At 36.5% G+C, this 27,928-nt stretch overlaps 1 protein-coding gene across 3 annotated transcripts in view; it reads right to left on the bottom strand.

Annotated features, from left to right (window-relative positions):
• LOC122523484 (irregular chiasm C-roughest protein-like) overlaps window positions 1-27,928 on the bottom strand; it is a 122,220-nt gene that overhangs the window by 8,522 nt on the left and 85,770 nt on the right. For all 3 annotated transcript variants that reach the window (XM_043645247.1, XM_043645248.1, XM_043645249.1), the window contains exons 3-4: window positions 12,643-12,875; window positions 474-674 (exon numbers count right to left, since the gene is read on the bottom strand). In XM_043645247.1, the coding sequence (XP_043501182.1) occupies window positions 474-674; window positions 12,643-12,875 (434 nt within the window). The remainder of the gene's footprint in view (window positions 1-473; window positions 675-12,642; window positions 12,876-27,928) is intronic.

Raw genomic sequence — 27,928 nt, 5'->3', positions numbered from 1 at the left:
TTCAAAAGGGAAAGTTAGTAAGGTTCGTGCTCGTAATCAATCTATTGTCTAAGAAAAAGGACAAGAAAAAAAGGTAAAAGGAAAGGAAAGGAAAAGAAAAGAAAAGAAAAGAAAAACAACATAAAATGGTAACGAAAGAAGGAACGAAATACCTAGTCAAAAGGTAAAAAGTTACGCCGCCAGCAATAGACGATTATAACGCGAACCACTTCTCAAGAAACGACGTTAATTATTCTTCGCCTCGTTAATGCTGGCCGGCTTCTATTCAACAAGAAGGTCGTGTTAACTTTGCCCTCCGGCCAGCGTACGAAAAGCCAAACAGTACTTTTCCTTTTCCCGTTTAGATTTTAACTTCCCCGCCGTTGGTCTCCAGTGTAAAATAATAATAATAAAATAATAATAATAAAATAATAATAATGAACTAGAATTATAAAAAAAAAAAATGAAATTTCTCATTAAAATAGTTGACTTACTTCGACACGTAACTTGGCACTTTGCGGCGTCCGATCAGCCGCATTTTGACTTTGGCAGGTAAAGGTGGTATTGTCGTGCTCCTTGCGTGGCATCACTTTCAGAATCGATTTAACCGTGTACAAAGGGCCACCATCGAAGAGTTCCTTGGTAGTCTCTATACCTCTATGCTGCACATTGCCTCGCCCATCGATCCATGTGATCTGCATCAAAGATTTTCCGAAGATAAGTATCGGATAGATAAACGATTTAATATCGATTACGGAACCGATCACCTTATACTTACACACACACACACACACATATATATTACATTATATCTATCTCTATCTCTCGTGTATAATGTAAAAGACGGGCTTAAAAAGTTGTAACAGGCGTAGGTACAAGATTATCGAAACGTATTTGCGATCTCGCGGAGAGAATGTTGAGATGAGAAGAAGGAATATGATAAGGTGAGGGAAGAGGGGGAGTGGGAGAGGTGGGAAGGGGGTAGGTTACAGGGTGGTGTATCGATTGATCGGCTTGCACCGTTAGTACCGCTAACGTTTATTCAGCCCGGAGCGTTTCCCAAGCACCTCTTCTTCTTGACAGTCTTTGGAAGGAGGCCTCGAGCTCCATCGAGAAGCTTTCTCTCCAAACTTTTGAATCTTATTTAAAATTAATTCACCTTCGGTAGCCATCTTAACGGAGTAGAGAAGGTTGTTAACGATTGAAAATCTTTTCTCCTCGTTATAATTTTAGACCGATAGGATAGCAAAGATGTTTTTAAAGCATCCTTTCTTTGTGAAAGATACAAGTAGATTGAAAAGAACAAAGCATAGGGATTATTAAATAAAAAGAGAGGCTAACAAAATTGTTGTTTTCTTTCTTGGTCCGTTTGGTAATTGATGGAAAACTGTGTATAATACTACATTACTTTGTGATAATTCTATAGCTTGTTATAGTTTGTGCAAGAGAGAGAGAGAGAGAGAGAGAGAGAGAGAGAGAGAGTTATTTTATTTCTAGTTTTTATCTTGTAGATATACCTAGTTATACCAAACACTCGTATACCTATTCCACGGAAATCCGTCTTATCGAGTCTAATTACAAGTCCCGAGCGAGAGTTCTACTAGAGTCTGTTATCGATACGAGTTTGGTGCAAGTCATAAGTGTAAGCAACGTCGAGCACAAATTCGCATACCGTTATATAAGCCACTCAGAGTGCTACTTGTATTCGCTTGCATATTGCACGTCGATATTGTTGCGTTTCCTCTACTTTATTTTTTTCTCCTCCTCCTCCTCCTCCTCCTTTTGTTTCTCCTATTATTTACAATACAGCAGACGAGGAAAAAATCTCTCACGATACATCGTCACTCTTCGAAATCGCTTCATTAAAAAAGACAGAAGCACATCCATTTGTCACGAATGCATTCTATATATCTAGATCGGAGATACTCAAATTTAGTAGATTCTGTTATCTCTTACATATATACTATATGTAGGACGAGCACTTTCATGCCAAATACTTAAATAGACATTCGTGAAGAGATTGGACGGTAGGCCCTGGATAGCTCAGTGGATAAAAAGCAGTCGCCCGGAAAGCGGAAGATCCGTGGTTCGAGTCCCGGTCCAGTCAGTTTAACGGCCCTAATTTTTTCACGAATTCTAAACAATCTATAATTGTATATATAGCAATATATAATTGTATATATAACAGCAGCTGACCTAGTTATTTTAACTTGTATGATTGTTCGATGGCTGCTTTTATATTTCATTTCTTGATTCTGTCACTCGTAATTAGATACGCTTTCTCGTTGACAGTTAGATATTTCTTATTTTATGCTAGTCGAAGAGCAATGCTATCTGTAAAAGTTAATCGACGTAAAAGTAGAATAAGAAGAATAAGAAGAAAAAGAAGGAAAAGGAGAAGGAGAGCATTAAACGTACTGGTAACTCTGATTACTATCCCAAGATAAATCTCGAGAAGCCTCAGGACTTAAGCTTAAGAGGAAAAACAGAAAGAACGAAAAGCGGAGAGGGGTAGATGTCTGCCACTAACGAAAACTGATTATCGAACGGCTTTTTCTTCTTAGTCGTAGCCTTAATGAACGAGCTTCTACTTATGGTGCAAGCTTCCTTTTCTACCGGTTAGACCCTAGTGCCGAAAAGCTTACGGAAATAGATCTTCACCGCTCTAATTAAGGATTCTACGCAAGAAACTCTACGGTTCGGTACCGATGGTGTAGTTTCACGAGTTTGTGGTTTAACGGTGTTTAATACCGTCATTGTTACGCCATGAGTACGAATCTAATTAACCGACGACAACGACGAGCTTTTACCGACCTTTCGCGAGTTTCTAAGTTAGAAAAGCTACGCTGATTTTGCTACTGATCCTTATTCCCTTTTACCGATATTCCTTTTGTTTGACTTTTATTTTTATTTTCATTTATCTGGTCGATTTATGAATGAATAGAATGAAAACTTCAAAATCTTACTGTCAAATATTTTTATTCACGATTACGTTGTTTGATTTATTTCGTTTTAATTAAAAAATATGAAAACAACTAATATTAAATGACCCATCATATAACTATTTTCCAAAAATTATTTTTTCCGAGCAAACAAAAAATGCCCCGCAGAACGGTAAGTTTCTTTCGTGCAAAATTTATTCCCGTCTACGTTGAACGTAAATTTCTGCTATTTTTACGATGCAACGTCGTCCCATCTACCGTCCTGCTATCAATCGATCGGAAAGCTTAAACTGAAGTAAATTTTCCATCAACTTGAAAATCTATGAGAATGCAGGATACAATTTTATATCATGATTTATCTGGATATAACTTTCATTTTTTTCTGCTTAAATTAATAACTAGACGTTTTAATATAAGAACTATTTTTATATTAAATCATATATATATATATAAAAGACGAATGAAATGTTCCATAGTATTCTAAATAAATGCAAAATCGTGTCTCTTCCTCTCCCACCCACTCATTTTCCTTCTCAATGTTTTCATTGGCTTTCGCGTGTATATACCTATATTTAAACTCTCCTTCCTGAAACTCTCTTTATTCGTATAACATTCTTTCTTTCTTTTTTTCTTTCTTCTTCTTCTTCTTCTTTCTTCGTGGGCGCAGTGTCTTTTTTTACAACCTCTCGACGGCAAACAAGCTCCGTCTAAGCTTTCTACACTGCTGCATCAACCGACCTTATCGTCCTTATCGACATTAATTAGAGAAGCTGCACTAGCACGGGGAGGTAAAACAGGAAAGAGAGAGAGAGAGAGAGAGAGAGAGAGAGAAAGATACCACAATCCTGATAGAATTACTAACTCCACCGTCCGCGAAACACGTGGCGGCTGAACCTATAATCCTATTACACGCTCGAAACGTATCTCTTGGAAAATGACTTGGAAAAATTCATTGGACGAAAACCAAATGAAAATATTCAAGAAAAATAATAAAGTAGACAATTATTTTTTTTTTTTTTTTTTCAAGGAAAAATATAAGACGATCCAAATTTCGATTGAAACGATTTTTCGATCAATCGAAATCATTGCAAATTTATTTAGATCTTATGTCATTAGATATATTCAACGTCTTCTATGATCATAGTATACTCATAGTTATCTATGAACTCATCGGCATTCATTAGGATACGCTCAGGTCCAATTCTGATAGGAATTTCGAGAGGTTTCCTCCTCCTTCGAAATGCCTTTCAGCTTAACGGAATCCTCTTCTCTTCTCTTCTCAAACGTATTCCACGTTATTCCAGTGTCTCTTCTCGTTTCTTCGACCTCCTCTCTCTCTCTCTCTCTTTCTCTATCTCTGATTCTATTTCCATCCTTCTCTAGTTCAATTTCATCTGCTTCCTAAGCACAGTGGTAAGTAGTAATTAAACAAGGAAGCAAAACATTTACCCTATTTCCCTCTTGCTATTTCTCTCTATTTTCATCTTTTTCATTCTCTCTCTCTCTCTCTCTCTCTTTCTCTGTTGTTTTCTCTATTTTCGCTTATTCTCTTTCCATCTCTCTTTTTCTCTTTCTCATAACATCTCTTTTCCGACGTATCGTGTAACTCCCACTTTCCATGCTATTGTCCGTTTACCGTAGAGACAGTACACGTACCTCGTAAGAGTTACACACACGTCACCCCACGGGAAATTATTACCTGCAAATCTGTTTGTCCACGGTTAGGTCTGAACATCGGGCACTGAGCTCGGTGAACACGAATTATTAGCTACATTCATCGATGCTGTATTATTCACTGAATAGAGTGAATCTCGTTCGCGATATTTACGCATGGTCGATGCGTTAAATGTCCATCGAGTGCACCGATGTATTATGAGAAATAGATGTGGAAAGTAAATTTATCGTACCATAACGAAGATCTATGAGTAGGAAACGATAAGAGTAATAAAACTGTTAATAATTGTTATAACTGTTATAACTGTTTTAAAATAGAAAATAATTAATTTTCTCGTATCTACGATTTTTTATAATAAAAAGAGGATAATAATAATAAAAAAAAAAAAACTTCTCGATGAACAAACTTGCATTCGTGGCCCGTAAGGAATATTAAATATGAGAGTAAAATTTTTCGATAAAATTTAATAATTAAAAAATATTAATCTACCGTGACGAACTAACGAATAATGTTAATTAAGGTTGGATAAAATAAAATGTAAACCTCCACCCTCCCATTCCGCATCGAACAAATAAAATCAGATATAAGAGCGCGTGTGTCTTCAAAATTACACGGAGTTCTAAACGCGGCAATAAAAGCAATGCGAATTTAAAACGAGATAAGATATAAAAAGGTAATACTCGTTTCTAGGTAGCATTGGAGAAGCTTGTCGAAGAAGATCGGAAGATCGTTTCTCGTTCGAAGCTCGTTCGCGTAGACTCGTGCAAATTTTTCTCGCGATTCACGATCTCGTCAAACGATAAGCAAGTTTTTCCGGTTTTCTTCTTTCCGTGCAATCTATTCATTTCTTTTTTCGTAGAATCATCTCAGCACAGATGGAGGACGCTGAGAAGGATTCAACGAACTCACGGTTGGCAGCTACGTGAGTTACTTAAGCGTGAATACTCGGACCGACCAAACCGGTTCCACGTTCGTGGTTTTTTAATGTTTTATTCGAAAGATCGAAACGTTGGTAACAGTTCCTGCCAATTTTGTCACATCTTTTAATAACGTCCTTGGACTCAATATTGCATTACTCGACAGATTTTTAACGACTAATTTACAACGATTTGATCGTGAATATTTTTTCCAAGTTTACAACTGAATGAAACAATTGTATAATATCAATTTTCAATTAGTCACATTACATAATTCCATTTCGTTATTTAATTTATATTAATTGCAACTGAACGAGAAACGTTGTGCAGCGTTTGTTCTGCGAAGGACTGTAAAGGAGCGTTCGCGCAGATCTAATTCTCAATGCATAATGTGATACCTACGCATTTTCGAGATCGTTTGATTTAATCAAAAGGGAACATTGCCATTGCTGGGGAAGTGAGGGAGAAAGAGAAAGAGAGAAAGAGAAGTAACTCAGCCGACGCGTTTCCGCAGGCGTTCACTCTCAATTCTCGCGTAGAATAAAGCCGTCTGTTTAATGTAAAAGTAACACCCATAATGAATAGGAACTTAGACGGTGCTCGGTTTAATTGTACAAGGAAATCAACGTCAGCTTTGTTGCGACAAGTAGTAGAAAAGAAAGAAATAAAGAAGAAGAAAACGAAAGAATAAGAGAAGTGGAGATGGAAGGAAATGGGTGAAGCAAAATAGCTTCGACCTCGGCAATGAAATTAATTTTCCACTCGCGTGAATCAATTTTTATATATCTATCTCTCTCTCTCTCTCTTTCTTTGTTTCTTATTAAGTCTTTTTTTTTTCACGGGCAGACAGGTGTAAATTGGTGTCGGGGTATCGTCTTACCGTTATAATTACTATCCTCATTTCATTAGGCCACAAGTGGAAACTTGATAGATGCATTAACGGTTTTCATACCGTGCCACGCCTAAATCGAATCGAAATCTCACTGTTATGACAGATTATTCACATATTAAGTGTTTCGTATTCTCTATCTCTCTCCACATTTCTTATTTCTCTTTATATATATATAAATATTAGATATACACGTAGGTATAAGTATATTTATTTTTATCTCTATTTCGTCAGAGAAACTTTCGTGTAAATTTACCGAGACGACATCGCTCGTACGTTTCGCTAAAGTGCACCCCGACTCCGAGGAATAAGAATTTTTGAAGAAATATCTGGGAAGGATCTTCCAGTTTACGCGTACATGGATGGATCTCAGTACTCGTTCGCTTGCTCTCATTCACCTGTTATGGCTTCCTTTGAAAATTCCCGAACGAGTTTGCCGAGTGTCGGGTGCAGCCTTCTCTCACGAATCTTATCCGAGATTTTTCCGGAATATCGTAAAAATGTGTTAGCTTTGACGCAAAACGATTAGAGCAAGTAAAGTACGTATAAACTATCCGCTGAATCTATTTTGACTTCAATGAATATCGAGAGGAAGGGAGATAGAAATAGAAAGAAAATTGAAAAGGTAAGTCAGATTTTTATAAGTATTTTTATTTCTTTCTATTTTATCGTATGCAATTGCTGTGAAATTAAGACATTATATGTGAGAGGTATATATAGATTAAAGAAGAGAAAAAAATAGGAAAATAGAGAGAGAAAGAGAGATAGAAAATCCAAATTATGATTTAAAAGAAGTAACGTGATTACAATGAAAGCAGTTATACAGTTCGCACGTGGGTTATAAAATAATGAAGCTAACGAAAGAGGTGAATCTTTTTTTTCCGTGCAAATGTGTGTACTCTACACATTTTCATGCACATGTAGAAATAATCAAGTAGCGATTATACTTCGGTGTAAGCTGGTATGCAAGCTACTCTTGCCATTATACCTTAGTTATTCGGCTGTTGTTAATTTCCTAGTTGATCGATTCCTGTTTAATTCTCGAACTGTTTCAGGACAGTTCAATGACCTCGTCGAATCAACTTACACACACATATATAATGTATATGTCAGCGTTAAATTGAATAATTCAATTAAATCGTGAAAACTCTAAGTTTTACCTTAAATAACTATAGAATTAACATAAGTGTATTAGGTAACGTAAAAAAATAAAATTATTTTTTTTTACATTTTGAAAATCAAGGTTCCGTTAACCGTTTTCTATCGAATCTAATCTTTGAATTACATTTTAATTTTTATACCTTAAAACACCCTTCTCTCTCGCTTCTTATAAATTTATATATTACCTAGTTGATTTGTAGTTTAATATTACCTGCCAGTGGATAAATCGAATTAATCCCAGAAATTACCATATCACCGAATGCTGAAGCGTAGTATAAAGTCGAACAAATTTAATTAGAGAAACTCGTACTCGCGATTTTACTCCCGACACGATTCATTCCGCTAAAGGAAGCACGCTTGTGTTTTAAAGTATCAAAGAATTCCATTTATGTTGTTAACTTGTTAAACATGCGTCATCTCGACGTCTTTGATTACTATTGTTTAGTGAAAATCTCACATGAACATATACGCGAAGCCCATAGACGTGAAGTTTTAAGAGATGAGTATCAAAGTATCGGATGTTAATTAATACTTATTTTCATATAATGCGAGAGCTTTCAATGAAAACGAGAAAAAAAGAGAGAGAGAGAGAGAGAGAGAGAGGGAAAGAGAGAGACGGACCAAACTGTTTTCTGAAAATCCTCCTGTTTTATTCATCCAACCGAAAAACTCATGAATTATACAATCGGTACTTTAAATTAAATGCATTATACAACAATAAACCACTTGTATTTTATCTACTATCTTTCCAACGGGAAGCTGATTAATCAGTTTAAAGGATTATTCGAATAATCGAAGCCATTCTTATGCACGTTTATCGATTTCATTTATTTCTTTCGAATTCTCAAGAAATTTAAAAAAGAAAGAGATGAACGTAATTGTAACATATGTATCTTTTTGAGCGTAATTATCGATTGTAAATGAGCGCATAGAAATGAATTACAAAAAAAAGGATAATCTATATTTTTCAAAAAGAAATAAAACTTTTATATTAATAATACGAAAAAATATGTTGCTAGTTAAAAAATATATAAACTGGTTATACTTAATATTTTACGTGAAGACAATACCATATACGTTTTATCTTCTAACGAACACTGTAAAACTACCATTGAAATACAGGTAAACGGAAACAAAGCGATATTATGCAGGATATTTTATCCTACCGGGAGTGGATACATCCGCTTAATACTCCCCTTTCTTTTACATATCATACCAACACACAGATATACATATACGTGTATATTATACGTTTAAATTGTGAATCGAATATTTATCCCGTCAAACTCGATTCGATTATTAAAATATATATTCGGTGATCATGCATTGACTGTTTCATCGGGCATGAATAAAAAATAAATACAAAAGAAAACAAATCATCGATGTATCATCTAATAAAACTGTTAAAAAAATATTCTGAAATTCAACTTGTTCTATCTCGTTGATGATATTATAAAGAATAAAAAAAAAAAAATAAAGAGAGAGAGAAAGAAAAAGTGGGGAAAAAGGGAAAGAAGCGTAGTTGTAATTTCATTCTTTGTCATACGATGGACAGTCTATTTACAGCAAACCGAGTCGAGAGTGAGTAGATATACTCTATAGATACCGAAACGTTTCTAGTAGAACGACGACGAGGCTTTCAATAATTGAACAATGGTTCTGGCTTGCAGAAGAATATCGCAATTATTCCTCCGCTATGCGGTTTGAAAAAGCGCGTGATCGATGAATTTCAGAAGATTGGCGAGTAGTTCCTATACTCGGATGTACGTACGCATGTCCCTTTCTCTGTCCCTCTGTCCCTCTCTCTCTCTCTCAATTTTTCTCTGTTTTTTTCCCCCATTCACATTTTTGTTCGATTATTCGCAGGAAACAACAAAGGAGTAGCCATTGTGCTTCTCCTATGCGGAAACTTTTTCTTTTTTCCCCCCGTAAGATAGTGGTAGAAACGTTAATGACAATTCGTTGGTAACAATTGCAATTTTATTCTCATAAAATGATGGGAGACGTTTATTTCCTAACACTTCGGATTCGATCGATGATGCCTTTAATAATTGCATCTCTTTTTTCTTTTTTTTTTCTCGTTTTTTCACGTTATCCTTGTAAGAAATATATTTGAAGCTTAAATTAAAGGGTCTTTAGGTGGTTCTACGTCAAAATGACGGCGCAAAAGTTTTCGTTCTCAACATTTAACGCGAAGACTTTCGTGACGTTCATATCCCGAAAGGAATCTTACTCAGATACGAACAACTCTCGTTCCTTTTCTCTCTTTTATGAACCACCTCTTTTCTCCCTACTCCTCCTCCTCTCTTTTATTCTCTCTCTTCTTCTCTGTTTACTTCGGCATCACAATTACATATTCAACGATCGCTTCTGAAATCGGACGACGGTCTGCATCATTAATCATGGATTTGCATAATTTTAATTAAAAACTACGCGAATAGTCTCCAAACAAATTTCATTAATATCTTTTGGTGAGCCTGTTACGTGACCTTAACTGATATCCCCACTTTTAAACTAATTTCTCTCTCTCTCTCTCTTTATTTTTATTATTCAAGTATTTGATCAAAGATCATTGTGAAATAATAAATTCATTCGATTCGAGAGCATGGACACGCAAAAATTGAGACGTCAGCGTAAACTGGCACTCGCGTATATGTGTTAAAAGAGACGTAGGTATCTCGCTTGAGCAAATAAGTAAGCAAGCAAGCGAGCGAGCAAACAACAAAAGGTTCGGATCGATCTTTCGTGCACGCCGGGCGACGATTAATTCCAATTTATTGAGCTTTACGAAGGACTGCAGGAAAGGAGAAGTAAGGTAAGGTAAGGTAAGGTAAGGTAAGGTAAGGTAAGGTAAGGTAAGGTAAGGTTAAGGTAAGGTAAGGTAAGTTATTTTGTCGCGAGTTGCTAAGAATAAAACATAAGAAGGAACGACGAAAAGTGTGAGAAGATGCGGTAGGTTGATCTCATAAAGATTTCGACGTAAGTGAGTAAGATGTGTATGTATGTTGTATGATCTTACTTGACGTGTCATATACATTCTGTAGGTAAATCGTACTTGGCTGAGTGTACAACATTCTGACTGTAAAGGGTTAATGATAAGATTTAAATGGTGCAGGAGTCAAAGCAAGTGTCGTTTCAGGAACGACATACGTCTGTATTTATACATAGAGAATGAGAAGAAAGCGAGGGAAAGGGAGAGAGAGAGAGAGAGAGAGAGAGAGAGAGAGAGGAAGAGAGATCGTCGGGAAAGCAGAATGGATAAAGGTAGTGGAGAATGGCAAACGAAGGCTGAAACGCATCATGAACTGGCTCTATACGAGAGTACTATCTCTCTTTCTCTTTTTTCTTTTTTTTCTCTCTCGTGCTTTCTATCTTGCTCTCTTCCTCTCTCTCTCTTTTCTATCTTAACGGCTCGCGGCGGTTTTTTTTATCTCCTCGTAAAGCTGCACACCGTGATCTCAAAGATACAGAACATTTTTTTTTTCTTTTCAGTAGTAGATACACCACTAGAAGAGCGCAGACCGTTCCTGTTGGTGGTTAAGACTGACGATATCAGTGATAGTGTAATGGTAATGCTAGTGGTGGTGGTAATGGTAGTGGTGGAACAGCCGCTGGTGGTTCCGGCTTGTTCAAAGAAGAGCCGAACTCGGTCAAGCTGCCATTTCGCCAAGTCACTCGCGGTCTATCGTGTTAAAAGTATTCTGGTAGGGTAAGCTTGCGCTCGCGCGCTCACGATGTACCTACGAAAAGCCGGAAATACGGACAAACACGTACCGGCTAAAGATCCATTACCGTTCTCTTAACGTCGTCCCGGACGAGCTCGTTCGTCCCGTTCTAATTCTCGACCTTTGCTCTCTTTTTCCTTTATACATATACTCCTTACCATTACCACTATCCTTTCACTAGTTATACACCTACGACTAACCACCTACCATCATTTTGCACAGCTTTTTAGTTATATTTATAAATTTTTTTTTTGCGGTCACCGACTCATCCCCCTCTTTTTCTTTCCTTTCTTTCTTTCTTTACCCTTTTCATCAACTTTCATACATGTCCAGGTGCTACTGCCAAGCACAAAAATTGTAAACCACAGCTTTTAGTTATCATTTATACGTATTTTTCTTCTGTTCATCAAATCAGCTCTCTCTTTTTTTTTCTCTTTCTCTCTCTCTCGTTTTCCGTCTTTCAATTTTCCTTCACTCTTTTCACCAACTTACCTAAACGTCCAGAAATTAAGAGTCATGAAAATTACAAGTTAACGGGATAAAACTGTGAAATAAACGAGTTACTAAGTTTTATCGAAGTATGACACGCGTATCTAATACGAGAACGCGAGTATTATTGTCACTATTGCATTATTTTCAAAGCGTTTCTCGCATCCGGATTCGTCTTTTAGGTAAGGAGACGGTTTGTAGTTGCGGATTCGCGAGAGATCGTCACTACCATCGCAATGACCGCCATCGCCATCATCATCATCATCATCACACCATCATCACCACTGACATATTTCAACGAAACCCTGCGTCATTGTCAGCAACAATTGTAACGCGACGTCGATTTCCTCGGGCAACGACGCGAGACATATAATCGATCATGCGTAACCTTGCGAATTGGCGCCTTGTCCGTCAAATTTCCTCCTCACTCAACACCTTCCAGTCATTTCTATTGCTTTATTTTCTTGAATCTTAAACTAGTCTTCCTACTTGTCTATCTATCATTAATCAAAATTTACTATTATCGTTATTTCATCAGCAACACATTACTTATTTTCTTTTATAACAAAATTTCGCCGTTAAGTTTTTATTACATATGTAGGATTCGTGAAAAAAAATTAGGCCGTTGGACTGACCGGACCGGGACTCGAACCCGGATCTTCCGCTTTCCGGGTGACTGCTCTTTAACCATTGAGCTATCCAAGACCCACCGTCCAATCTCTTCGCGAATGCCTATTTATGTATTTGGCTCGGAGGTGCTCGCATCCTACACATATATTTTTTTTCCTGTCTTTTTATCTTTTTTGTTTTTTATTTTCTTTTTTCCTAAACATCGGATTTATGTTTTATTATCGTTCGATCTTACCTCAGCCGGTGGTTTTCCAGCAACGCTAACGCATTCGATAACGAGTTCTCGATCCTCGGTCGTCACAAGAAAGTCTCCCTGGAGGATCTTCGGTGGCTCAGGCGGCACCAGCACGCTCAAACGAGCGAATCTCGATCGTAATGCTGGCTGACCGTCATTCGTTGGCGAAGCCTGGCACTGATAAACACCGTCGTCCTCAAGTTCTACCGGATATATGTGTAATGAAAAATCACCTGAAATGTAAAAATACCTTAGAGTTAATATAATCAATACGGATTTGGATCTTCGGTTGATGATAAAACGAAACGAACAAATAAAAAAATACAAATTGCAGCCCCGTTCGGTTCGATCGCGTGAAATTGATAAGAGCTACGATGAAAACTTTCGCGATAGATTGAAAGAAGAAAAAAAAAATACGGACAGGGAGGGAAAGAGAGAAAGAGAGAAAGAGAGAGAGAGAGGTGAAGAAAGAATGGATTACTTTTATTTGAAAATCTCGGCGCGTGTACGTACATGTAAGCTGCCAACTGCAAAAGAATTTCTGCTATGTATATAACATACATACTGTGATCGACGAATTAAAGTGTCCGCTGGTACTAACGCAGAAGGTTTTGAACAGGTTAACAGCCAGCGGCCTGTGCCAACAGCCCTGGTTTGATAAAAGCTCTCTCTCTCTCTCTTTCTCTTTCTATTTCTCTCTCACTGTTTCTCGTTTCCTCTCGTTCACTCGTCAAATCGCGAGAACGCATTCGAGCGACGTCTCGATGGCAAAGGATCACGCTGGAATAAATTCGTCTCGATGCTCGGTTTACTGTTTTTCCAAGCTACGTTCGATCGTACAAACTCGTCACCCCGAAGGGAGAGAAATGGCTGAAACTACCGCTCTCGAAGAGAAACCTAAAGTAAACAGGGCTGAATCGATGAAAACCGTATAGAAAAAAAAAAAAAAGAAAATGAAGGATGGAAGGGAAAGAGAAATGACGAAAATATGTGCCTGAATTGTTATGGGTTTTTCCTGTCTTTCTTTTTTTCTCTTTGTGTGTGTGTGTGTCTCTCTCTCTCTCTCTCTCTCTCTCTCTCTTTCTGTCTATCTTTCTCTTATGCATAGCTTTCCGCTCCACCTTCCACGACGACGAATAATTCTTGCAATAAATTGCACCCTTAACGATGCCATACTACGTGGTGCATCGAAACGATCCTTTTGGTTCACGTTCGATAAAACGTACGCGTTGTGTGCTCGTAATGCCATTCGATCCATTATTGTACGGGCTTTCTCTATAACGAGAGAATTTAATCGTCGATCGTACGTTACACTATCCCGGAAATCCAAACGGATCGTTAAATAATCCGTACCTCGCCTAAGCTTCGAATACGATTTGTAAGAGAACAACTCCTCGAACCGATTACCAGCATTATGTTCTTGTAGGAATTTGTTCCTTTATTGTTACGACAAAGCAAACAGTATGATTATTGACCAGTTCCTCCATAATCATTAGTACAACACAACTGTTTTTATTTCTTTTTTTTTTTTAACGATTAAAGAACAAATACAATGAAATAGATTTAAATGTTAGCTTACTTAGTTACTTTTCTTCTTTAATCAATTGTCCCCTTTTTATTATAACTGCGTATAAATAAATTTCTACGAAAAAAGAGAGGAAAAAAAAACAATTAAAAAGAAAAAAAAAAAAACGATCAAAATAGACACTCACAGACACTCTAGCAAAAACTATAGAGGATTGAACGATCGAGTAACTCGTAACAACCGGTATTACGCGGGACAGCTATTAGCCCTTCTCTAGTCAAGTACAACGAACGAACTTTCGAAACACTCTAGCACTCGAGTTCGCGTTTCCGTAGCGAGCTGCGATAATTAACTTTCGCGCGAAACCTTGCCACCCCCTCTTTTCACTTTACCTCTCCTACCTCTCTGTGTGAAATCTTTTTAACGAATATATAACATACCTCTATATCTATGTTAGCAAAAGCAATTCGAGGAAACTGTTAGACTGAAAGAGAATTGCGCTCGTATACGATATAAGCGAATGATAACAATACTTAAACGTTTCAATCGTCGACACTTACGTTTTAAAAAAAGTTTTCAAGTAGAAAAACGACGTCGTCTTCGATAAAGAAGACAAAGTGCATGAATAAATAAAAAAAGAGAGAGAGAGAGAGGGAGAGAGAAATAAAAAGATAAAGAAAGAAGAGTAAAAGTGTAGACGATAAAAAAAGACAGAGTTGGTCTCCATACGTAAACAACGTATCACGAAAATTTACCTTCGGAACACAGAGTCGCATGATCACGAACGTTTGTAATTAATTTTAATTAGTTGAACCACCTAACGAGTAGTCTAGTGTAAACGTTCGTGATTAACTAGAATTCGTTCAAAGAAGGATCGGTCTTAAACTCTAGAGACCTATCTATACGTTTCTCTATACGAACGTTTACGCGTCTATCGAATTATTCTTTGAAATTACGACGAATATTATTCGGCATGTTTTTGCTTTAATTATCGGCACAACGAAATTGATGACGGATGCATCTACCCTTTCCGAAATTACTCGCTAACGGAATTAACGTACTCCCGCTTATTTACAATGTAATACGTCTTCTCTAGGAGCTTTGTATACGGTCTTATTTAGTTCCTGTATACGCATCGTAAATATATATATGTATATATAAATGTATATATAATATATTCACACACACACATACATAAACGCGTGCGCGAGCATACACATTTATGCAAGTATCAAATAGATACTAGAAATATCGCTTAGATGGGTTTGAGTTGCACATGTATACACATGTATGTGTGTGTATATGTGTGTGTGTGCATCTCAGAGCGCACAGGTGAATTTGGTGCATATAACTTATGCGGGTACTCAGCTTTTCACGTTGCAAAAGGCCAGACATTTTATGCTTGAAAGAACGTAAAACTGGAAAAGTTTGAAAATGTTCGCTCTGTACGTATACGAAGTATGTAGAGAGAGAGAGAGAGAAAGAGAGAAAGAGAAAGAAAGAGTAGACAACCCTGTGCATAGCAAGTTTTCTCCTATTCTTTTCTCCTTGCTTGCTTGGATTCGTCGTTACATTCTGTCTCTCTATCTTTTATTCTTTCTCTCTACTCTTTTTTTTCCTTTCTTTGTCTCCCTTTATTTTCCATTTTCGTATTCATGCGTATATGTTTGAGGTTTCATCGACGTTCTAGAAAATTTTTATTATTTTCTACGTTAATACTATTATTATTATTATTATTAAATGGCGTTAGATACTCGACAAATCATTTTCGCAAATACCAAATCCTATCAATGTTCCCATCCCTGTGCAAAATCCCTCCATTCGCGACCTTCGTGCCCCATTTCGATAATAAGATCTATGTCTACGTTAATATATTCAATAAAAAAGAATACAACGATTTTCATATTAAGAATTCGAACATTATCTGCATTAATTATCATCTTAAATATTCTAAAACAATATCTATGACCTCCTTTATATTAATTCAACTCAATATGAAAAAAGTAATGATTTTGTACGATTGGAAACGATCGTCAATTTTTATCGTATATTTGAAATGCGCGCCTTAGCCATCTAGGGAATTGAGAAGCACTAATTTTCGGGAATCCCCACTCTTCACGCCGTCGCTACGCACGTTCTGGTCGGTCCGCTAACAAAGGGGCACTCATTTTATTTTTTCCGCTGGACGCCCACGAGGACATATTTTAAGCGACGAAAGTAAACGAAACACACATCACGTGTTTTATTTGTTATTTTAATTTAACCCTTATCTTCCACATCACTAGTTTATCATAATTACCAGAGGACTCCACATGTTGGAGGAATTTGCGTACATACAGATTTTGATATATAAAATAAAGAAATTTTTGCATCAGTTCAACACGCGTGTGATTATTTTACATTAATCGAATCGATCGGAAAATAGGTTGTTAAGAAAATGACGATACACGAATTATGATTGATCACGTTAAGATTAGTCAAGTTCGTAGAGCCGCGAATAAATGCGTTATGGATAGTGGGCCGGTATGCCAGCGTGGATTTACACGGTTAAAACGAATATTCCAAGCACGAGAGCATAGCGAACGTGTCAACCTGCGCTATTATCGACATTATTATTTCGGCTAATTGGATCGCAATTTCCGTTATATCCGACGATGCGCTTTCTGAATTATGCGTTAGTAACATGCGCGTGCTGGTGCACCTAGGGACTCGTTCGCCAAAGCTTTATGAAGGTGGTATCCGCGAATCGAGCGAAAAACCGCAACCAACGTAAAGAGCCGGAAAACGTATTCTAACGAATTTTCCTCGCATCCGAGTACAATCGCGTTAAATGGAATTTTAAATGACACCGGCGATTAAACGACTGGATAGATAGATAGATAGACAGATAGATAGATAGAGAGAGAGAGAGGGAAATAGAGAATGAAACGACTCTATGCAAACATTCGACTGAATAGAAACGTTCGATGTTTTTGGACCTTGTGATATTTTCCTATTCGGAAAAAATAAATTAGCTTTTTCATTTACTTTTTCTATCTGATATCTTCATATACATACTAATACTTTTCCTAGTTTATTAATATTTCTTTGCTACCGTTCCTATTTATAAATTGGCAAAATAATATACGAAATCTTTTCACGAGTCATTTTTATAACTTCGCGATCTAATTCTAATGTTCGCATCCCCTACTATTTATACCCCCACTACACTGACGAGCCAATAAAGTATTATACTTCCTATTGGCTCAACCACGTGTTTTATTTCTTATTTTAATTTAATCCTTTATCTTCTTCATCAGCGGCTTATCACAATTACCAAAGGATTCCATGTTGGAGAAATCTGCGTACAATACAACCTGACTGAAAATCGCACTCAGAATCATATCCTTCCGGTTCGTAGACGGTGCTAATTGGAAACGCGGCTCTTGCTGGGAACTGCAATGACCCTCGATCGTTTTGCCCTACAACCAGATAAACGATGGCTTTACAGTACACAAGCAAGAGTGGGTCGCATGAACGACCTTTATTGCGACCCTAAATCAACTAAATGTCCATGATACAGTGAGTAGCGTTGCTACGAACGAGCCGATCATAACTATGCGTCAACCGTGACGAGATATTTTCCGTACTTTTTTTTTCGCACACTATAATTCCATTTTTTTATTTTCTTTTTAGTTTTATGTAAATATGTTGCAAATTTTTATCACTTTTTTTCACACGCATAAACATATATAATGTATATACATTTCAGTCTTAAATAACACCAAAAATTCGTATCACGAGTAATCTCGAATGCAATAACATCCTCTATTCCAAATAACGCATTTAAACTAATTACTGCACTAAGGTACACGTCGGTTATTCGATCGTGTACCCGGATTAACTAGTCTATATTTGCCAAGTAAACCTATCAGTCAAGTTTCCCGTTAACAGTAACTTTAATCCATAATTAGAGCATTAAGATACCGATCCAACTTGTCCGCTGTGGGATCAAATTCGAATCATATTTCGCGGTTGATATCTGTTGCATAAAATACGTACATTTTTAATCAGACATTGACATTCAATTAACGGTGTATTACTGTCTCTCGTTAAAAGTAATTTATTTCTTATATTATATATATATATATATGTTTAAAAATAAGAAGCGACAATACCTAAAACAGAAAATAGGAATGGATTCCAAGCCAGAACGGAAATGGTGAAAGATAGGAATAATAATCTGATTACAGATGCACCGGGAATACTAAATACGTGGACAAATTATTTTGATCGGTTATTAAATGTTGAATTTTAAAGCGACCAAGAAATAGAGAGTTTTAAGTTTCCACGCGGCAGAACCTATGATTAACAAACCGACAATTTTGGAAGTAAAAAGTGCAATCAAAAAATTAAAGAATTATAAAGCACCGGGTACCGACTTGATTCCGGCGGAATTAATTAAATTGGTGGGGAGAAAGTAGATTAATAGAAGAAATTCAAAAACTAATTAAATTAATATGGAATAAAGAAGCATTGCCGGAACAATGGAAAAATTCAATTATAATCCCGATTTTTAAATAGGGGGACAAAATGAATTGCAATAACTACCGGGGCATTTCACTTTTACCCACGTGTTATAAAATTCTGCCGAATAATTTACTAACGAGGATTGTGCCATATGCAGACAAGATAATTGGGGATCATCAATGCGGTTTTAGGAGAAATAGATCGACTACTGACCAAATCTTTACTATTCGGCAAATCTTGGAACAAAAATAGGAATATGATCAACCGGTACAACAACTTTATATTGATTTTCAAAAATCGTATGACTCAATAAAACGGGAGAAAATGTTTGAAATCCTAATACGACAGAACATACCAAGAAAACTGGTAAAGAGACACTGGTACGAGAACACTGACGGGATTTTGTATATGTGGCAATGAGTTTTCGAATTCCTAACGCCATTTAATAATAAAATTATACATATAGTAAATACATATGAAAGAAAAAAGAAAATATCGATATTTTTATATAAATGAATGTACATATATCATCAATACACACGCATACGTATGTATATCTACATACGATCTCGAAATTCAACTGAGTACAATCAATGTGCCTCTTAAAAGGTTTTTGTCGATATGAATCGATTAATTTTCTTCTTATTCTCTTTCGTTCAATCTCGTTCCTATTCTCTCTCTTTCTCATGCGTATATATATATATATACATCAACGCATACAATCATGGAGTTATTTTCTGACACGATATTGGAACAAAACGCTTTTTGTTAATTGGAACAAAAGGCGTATATTTCTCTAGAGAAAGAGACAAAAAATCGTGCCAATCGACCGATCGATCAATTGACCTAGTAGTATCGAGAATATAATTTAAGACAATCTAAAAACAAATAACCTAGCTAGTTGGAAGGGGTTGTATTTTCTCGATCTTTACTTATGTTTAGACTAGATCGATTTATGAGGAGTAAAGTTACGACCAGAGGCTCATATTACCACGTGAATATTCGCGTAATCAGTTATCCGAACAGTGATAGTCTACGTGCACGCTAGCCAGCTCTTTATCGCGATACTAAATCAGCGAACCGTCGATAACGCGGAGATGATCCTTTAGCGTAAGGTGGTCTCTCATATTAATGTTACTGTTCCTCTGAAATGTGAGATAGAGAGGGAAAGACAGACAGACAGAGAGAATGCATAAGGGATAGGTATGTAATAGCAGCCATAACTCCATGCCGAAATTAGTAACGGTTAGGCCTACAAACGGCTTGTAGGCAAGCGAATAGTCGCTCGGACGAGCCAACCATGACATTAATCGCGTCTGTAAATTTCACGAAAGCACGATCGGCATAGTTGTGTAAGTACTTTTAGCCGCGATCAGTGTCGTCCATTTACGATGAGCTTTGTGGTAGACTTAGAGGTATACATATACTATGTAGATATAGGTATATAGTGATCATTTGAATGAGACCGATATACTTTTATATTTATTTGATTTTAATGAATGTAAAAATAACCTTATTTGTATTTTTTCCCTTCCAAATGTTTTTCTTTTTAAAACAACTCCCTTTTTTCTTTATTTAGCATAATATAAGCATCTAATTTAAATAAATTTGCATAGAATCATGACTCGTATGCTGGTAAATAGATCGATTGAACTTATTCGTTGTCGGTGATACGATCTAGATAATACGCGATCAACACGAAACAAGATTATTTTTTTTTCTTTTCCTTTTCATTTTCTGTATAAATATTTCCTACTACTACTACTACTACTGCTGCTGCTTTCTTCATCTAATTTTCCTATTTTTAAATTCATTTTCTACGAAATATTATTGAGAATTTTAATAAAAAGAAGATGAAAATAAAAAGAAGAGGAAAAGAAGGAAGATGAAAAAGAAAGAAAGAAAAGCAGTCAAACGAACGAAATTCGATTTCGAGGAGATGAATAAAAGATGATACGACAACGACGAGGTGGTAGTAGTGATGCCGTAGCTCGGAGTCGTCGAGCTGATTCGCTGATTCGTATTCATAAAATCGTATTCATAAAATATGTAAAATACCGTTTTTGTTTCCTTTTAATCGAATCGAATTGGCACATATGTAGCAATATATCTATATATATATATAGAAAATAAATATATTACTGTCGATTTTCTACTTTTCTCGTGTATATAGTATAAGTATGTATATATAATACAAGAATAGAAGTGTCAGTATTTGTGTATATATGAGTGCTGTTATTAATTGAAATATTTAGTCGAGCCGTTGTAATCATTCGTTCGGTTGCATTTCAACAACGATAACGATCGATATATCTCCGACATGTTATCCCTCAGCAAGCTATCGAATAGTGGCACAGGGTGTTCTAAGGTCAGAGCGATTGCCAATTAACGCTTGACTCGATACTCGATCAACGATGACCGAGGACGAGGACGAGGACGAGGACGAGGACGACGGTGTCGACGTTCGTCGAGGAATATCGCGTGGACGACGACGACGACGACGACTACGACTACGACTACGACGACGACGACTACTACGATTACTGCTGGTAAATACAAGCAACAACAACAACTACGACTACTACTACTATTACTATCGCTAGTAGAATACTCCACGTATACACTATGAAAGTAACGCATGCACGCGGCCTGAATTGCAAATCTCAATTTGTCGCGTTGCACTAAAAGCGTGCGCTAGTTCGTTTCATCAGCATATGCATAAGGGGCTGAGATTTTCGGTAAAATTACTTCAGACTGGGCTATAAAATTAACGTTCATATTTTCGGCGCCTTGTGAACGAAAGAAGAGAGAGAGAGAGAGAGAGAGAGAAATAGTTACAGTTCGAAAAAGATATAGAATAAAGATAGAAAGAGACGACAAGATGAGTTTCGTTACGTGTTCGTTGTTCCACACACGAGAATATCTCGGTCACGTAGACTTCTCTTAATTGGCACAATCGCTAGAGCTTTTGGCGATTCGTTTTTCACGCTTCCCGCATTCGACTTTAACGACCGGTCTTTGGCTCTCAGGATTAATCGCGACGGCGCCGTCTGCTTTTTTCCATCATTTTTTTTTCTCTCTCTCTCTCTTTCTCTCTTACTCTCTCTCTCTGTCTCTTTCTCTTTGCTTTCACCTTTCTAACCGCCACTTCTTTTTTTTTGTTTTCTATTAAGTTTGTCTTCTATTTCATTTTCTCTCTCTCTCTCTCTCTCTCTCTCGATCCTCCTGCACCACCATAAATTCGCATCTCGAATCTCCGTCAACGTAATACGATATCGATCTGCACCGGAACTGCCGGACATTGATTAAATAAAGCCGTGAAATAAAACGCCTTTCGGGTTTTTATTTAGATTGCATCAGAGTTTCGGACAGAATCTAAAACGCGTCAGTGAAACCTTTTCTTTCTCCATTCATTCTATTTTTCTTCATTTCTTCAGTGAGAATACAGTTTTGCGATTCGCCTAGTTCGATCGTAGAACTTCGATCGAAGGCGCCTCCCTCGTTTAGCCGGGCTTTGTATATCCGAGAGATTAGAACGAACTTTACGATAAATCTTCTTGCTTCTATCCTGTCCGTAGAACAAATTTATAGGATCGATTCATTGTTTGTTAAACTTTAGAGACTTCATTATGATCTTTGGTGATCTATCTCTCTCTTTCTCTTTCTCTCTCTGTTAATCCAGTTTTTCACTCGCACACACGGTATATTTATGAATTAAAACGTCAATTTAAAACGTTACGATAGAAGATATCGAATAGTCGATGTCATGAGCTAACTCCAAACGAAAGAACAAATATCAACCGATACGTCGAGCAATAGGGATAGATAGACAGAGAGACAGACAGACAGACAGATAGACAGATAGAGATAGAGTTTTTGGAAGAAAAAGAAAAAGCGCGCCGACCGTTAAAAATTCGTGCGCGTGTATAGTTGACTGAGTTGCGTATATTTCTCTCTCTCTCTCTCTCTCTCTCACTCTCTTTCTCTTTCTCTCTTTCTATTAAAAACCGCTCTTCCACGATGTTGCTCCTTTTACAAAGTAACATAGGAATCGTAGACATCGCGACGTTCTCGTCAATAATAACAGCAAAAGGAAAAAGAAAAGGAGTAAAAAAGGGAAAAGAGAAAGAGAGAGAGAGAGAGAGTGAAAGAGGGAGAGAAAACAATGAACCAGAGAGCTTGATGAAGAGTCCTATCTATTGTCGAAATGCATTTTCTAGAATAGATCGTTGAGATGTGATCTTTCATGGAATTAAAAAGCTACTCTTTCTCCAAATTGTTTCGAAACAATGCATTTGTTTTCACTATCCAGTTAATCAAGCGCACGTGGAGGGAGAAAGAGAAAAAAAAAAGAAGAAAAGAGAGAGAGAGGGAGTGAGATTAATAAAAAAAAAATAGAAAGACAAATCTACAAACTTGTTCCGTTATCAAAAGTAATCATATAAAAAATGCATAATGATTCGTCGATAAAATTGATTCTTGCAGTTTTGTATTGTAGAATTTCGTGGAATAGAGAGGTTAAATGTATGTCCATGGGAAACAGCGATGCGAGGAAAATCGTAAAAGATCTATCTTGGTCGAGGTCGAAAAGCGTGAGTATGTGTAGGTGTGAGTGGTGTTGCTGGTGCAGTAGCAGTGCATACTAAAATATCGGGCCGCTTGCGGCTCGGAACGGAAGATTCGTGAGCCGTACTCCGCACATCCTCCAATCTGTCTGTCTGTCTGTCTGTCTCTCTCTCTCTCTTTCTCTCTCTTGTGTTCTCTATCTCTCTCTTACTCGTCTATTCGTTCGTTCCTTGCACATACTACGTAGCCCTATTGATCTATGGCAGAACTATTAACCACCGAAGCGTGCGCTAAATGTTTCGGAACTAATTTAAAGTTCGGGCCAGTCTTCCAAGGCAACGTTCCTGGGTATCGTCGTTCTTTCGAAGACTACCAAACAAAGCAGATATGTACGTGCGAAAATGTCGATTAAGACGCATCGATGAAACCTATAGTATAACAATAGTAATATCAAAGTATTTAACGCGTAACAATCCTTGACAATTTCTTTTCATTTGATTTTCATAATTATGTCTTCTTTCTTTCTACTGTTATATAAATGTACAAAGAAAACAAAATTTATATTCCACAGATCTATTTTATTGGACTTTTTCTTCTTCTTTGTCCTCTCTCTCTCTCTCTCTATCTCTCTTCTTAATCTAAAAGAATCTTATTATAATAATCATGACAAAGGAATAATCTTTGTTTTCTTAGTTTCTATTTATTTTTTATTACAACGTTCAGTTTTGTTACACGTAATAAGGGTTTTTTTATAAACTTCCTTGATTAATAATAATAATAATAATAATAATAATAATAAAAGTTCTATATCTACTCATCTTCCTTTCTTCTTTCTCTTCTTTTACCTTATCGCTGGGTTGATCGTTTTAGAGATGCCCTTTTACCTAGTCGTTTGAACTTATCGCAAAAATAGACGATAACTCAAGACCTAGAGAGAAATTTAATCTCAGCCGTATTGTAAGCTTACGGCGCTATTGTTGCGAAAAATGATGAGTCGAAGGATTCGAAAAAGCGTTCAAGCAAGGAAAGGTGCCGTGTTTTTATGCGAATTTATACGATTTCCTCGGCATTGTCCGTCGAGTATCTTACGATTTACGATCTCAAGAGTCATCGATTTATCCTTTTTCCTTTGCCCTCTCTCACTCTCTCTCTAACAACTTCCACCACCCTTTTCTACCCCCCTTCCTCGATTTCTAAACTATGAGAAGAGACTGCAAGAAGAGAGAGAGAGAGAGAGAGTAACCGCTCTATTACTTTGTCAAATATAATTTCTCTCGTGGAAAATTAAACGTACGTCGACGTGCTGGCAAAGTAGCAAAATAGCCAACCAAACTTGCGCCGTGAAGCCCACTTTTTTTTCTTTCCTAAGTTTCTCTAATGCTTTTATGTACTTTGATACATGCTCAACTCGGATAGTGTTTATCGATTGTTGGGAAAGTTCATGATAAATTTTCAAAGTACGATTAAAGAGTAATTATCGAAGATCCCCGAGATTCGAACGTACGTTTAAACGTTCATAGATACCGTTTTATGATTGACCGTACCATGTAGACATTTTCGAGCATTCTCTCTCGATGTGGATACTTGTTCTCAAATATTTGCTGCAATCGTATGCATACATATGTATATACGTCTCTATTTCACTCTTTCTCTCTCTCTCTCTTTCTCTGTCTCTCTCAATGCGGCATCAATACTATTTGGAATTCACCTATGAACTTGCGCAAAACGTTGTGAACTTTAGCGAGCTTTGGAAACTCATTTGCACACCGCTGGAAAACTATAGGAATAATATTTCCAAAGCTACGAATGGGGGATAATGTAGAATATTCGTTGGTCGGGGGCCCGCACCGATAACAGTCCCGCGAATTATCAGTTAAATTATCGATGACTTTCCAGATTCGATATTTAATGTTATCGATTAAATGTTGCGTACGTCCTTTAGAAGTTTATTGAAATTTACTGATATATATATAATAATATATATATAATATAATATTTATATATATATAAACCTGCATTAGTATATCTGGTAACATTTTTACGTATATGTATTAACAATCCAAACCAATATGATTATCAACAAATCAATTATATCGAATTAATTGTAACTACATACATTTCGTACTTTGATAAGTACACAAATCACATTGCACACCAATTGAAAGTACCCTTTTCAAACGTTTGAATCTTATCGTTTCCGGAAACAGTCTGATACCGTAAAAGCTGTACGATTGCACCGTACAATGTAAATGTGCCAGCAGACATAGAGAGTAAGAGAAGAAATATCGATATAGGATATCGTCGGATCGGTCTATCGCCTCACGAGGCTAATCCTCATGGCCTCGAATAGCCGAAAAACAAATAGAAACGACGAGAGTCATGTGCGATAGACGAAAACTCCGATATCGCCTGTAGCGCATATTCCACAACGGGCAGTACCGTGCAAAACGTTATGCTACCACTTCTGCGTATTCTTCTCTCTTTCTCTCTCTCTCTCTCTTTTCTTTTTCTCCTCTCCATAACTTTTATTGGCAAATCGAACGAACCGAACGTTGTGCACGTTACCGCCTTCTCGAAATGCCCGTGATAATATTTTATCTAGAAATTTTGCTCTATCATTTGTTCCCTTTCCGTTGCTGGAATTATGGATTTTAATAAGTTGGAATAACAATCGGATATCGTTTGAAGTAATTGTTTCTGATGTCTTCATTTTGATTCTTAGATTGCGACGTATAAGGTATTTACTCTATTCGAAAAGTTTTCTATCGATAAAACGTAGACTTTAATTTACTTTAACGAAACCTTTATCGATACTCAAAGATCTTCTCTTCACAGCAGGAAAATTCGTATTTTTATTTTTCATCAATCCACTCGATTATTCCATCGGCCCATTTCCAACGACGAATTAACGCATACGTGAAAAAGTAGAAAAAGAATCATGCAATTGATATCTACGTGCTATGGTCCTGAATCAGATTAAATTTCGAATAGCGTGGGATTGATGCTTTTTAAAGTCATCATTTGAAATGTAAAATTATCGTCCTTCCTGTATCCTTCCTATACCCCGAAATGAAATTTTATCTCATTGTTCTCGATCGCATGGCCAAATAACATATCATTAAAGCCGGAGTCAAATACAGAATTATCTGCGGAAAGCGCCAGTTAATTACTCTTAATTGAAAGCCAATTAAGTTACAACTCGAGCAATTGCTTGGATTGAGTACTACGTAAACCGTGCATGTACTACCAAATTTGTATCAAAGGAAGCCACAAAATTTGGAATTTCATGTAATACATTAATGTAAGTCGGAAGCATTAAACGTTTGCTCGATCGCGCAGATTGATCGTTTGAGAATCAAATCATTTCTCGAACATGCGCGAACGCGTGGCCATTGAATATATTTCTTCGTTTAAACATTCGGAGCACGTCAAGAATTTCTTATTGAATATTCTTTATCTTCCTTTGTAAAATCAAATATCTGAAAATTGAATTAAGTCAAGTTAATCTTTTTATGCATATATATATTTATATTTAAAAAAATAAAAAAAGAAAGATTGAACATTAAAATATATCTATTAACAAAATTAGTAACATCTGAAATTTCTCTTTATTGATCTCGTCCAGTATTATACAATTTTCTTTATGACAGCTACTAGCAAGGTAGCTTCTATTTTCTAAGAAATTCAACGGGTCAGCGAGTAGGATATTTTTCCAAGAAATTATACACTCGGTTCAACAGAGCATTGTTCCATTTACGTTAGTACGAGCGTGTAGACGTCGAAAAGAATTTCGACAAAATTCATTCGAGTAATATTTATTAGCTCGAAATTATTATAAAACATTTATTTAATATAATATGTTATATTAATCTAATTCAAAATGAAAATAATCCTTTAACAATATATTTAAAAGAAGCACACATTCGACGGATATATAATTAATTATATTATCCAATGAAGATATGTATATATATATATATATTCGTATAAAATAACCGTATATCTCTCTGATTTCAAAATAGACGATCGCATAATTCAACGATTTCGACATATAATATTTTTAATCCTAGAAATCTCTAGAGTATCTCACTATATACAGTTATCTCACTAGCTGTCTCTGAATTCGAATGACGTTGCCCTATATATCATATAATACGGATATTACGTGTTCGTTAATTATCTACATGTCACGCGAACAATTCGAGATGCTTGGACGAAGATAAGGACACGCGCTTACTTATCGTTTCGCTTTTACAACCCCGCGTCTAAGGGGAAGTTGAATTTGAAAACTTGAAGACTTCCTAATCGATTCAGAGACTCGTTCGAGCGAAAATTCGCGTCCTTTGCTAAAGGAACGATAGCAAGTATACCTACCTACGCTTCCAACGAAAAGTTCATAAGATTAATTAAGATTTTGATGGTGTACGAATATCAGGAAAGGTACAAGTAAACGAGTTCTGAGACTGCTAAATCATGGAAAAGACACTTAATCCTCGAGAGTCTAATGATCCTTTTCTTTGTTTTATTCAACTAAGCGAGTACGAACATTAGAAATATCCTTCGTCGAGATGTTATACAAATTTCAAATATCCTTCCCATATCTTTCCTCGTGCGATTACGTAACAATGTACGCGATATATACTACATAACGAGTTGTCATATAACTTTTTTATTTTTACGAGACGA

The sequence above is a fragment of the Polistes fuscatus genome, unplaced genomic scaffold (assembly GCF_010416935.1).
Source record: "Polistes fuscatus isolate 324 unplaced genomic scaffold, CU_Pfus_HIC Scaffold6, whole genome shotgun sequence".
Taxonomy (NCBI): domain Eukaryota; kingdom Metazoa; phylum Arthropoda; class Insecta; order Hymenoptera; family Vespidae; genus Polistes; species Polistes fuscatus.
The sequence above is the reverse complement of the archived record's forward strand: the minus strand, read 5'-3'. Positions and strand labels throughout refer to the sequence as shown.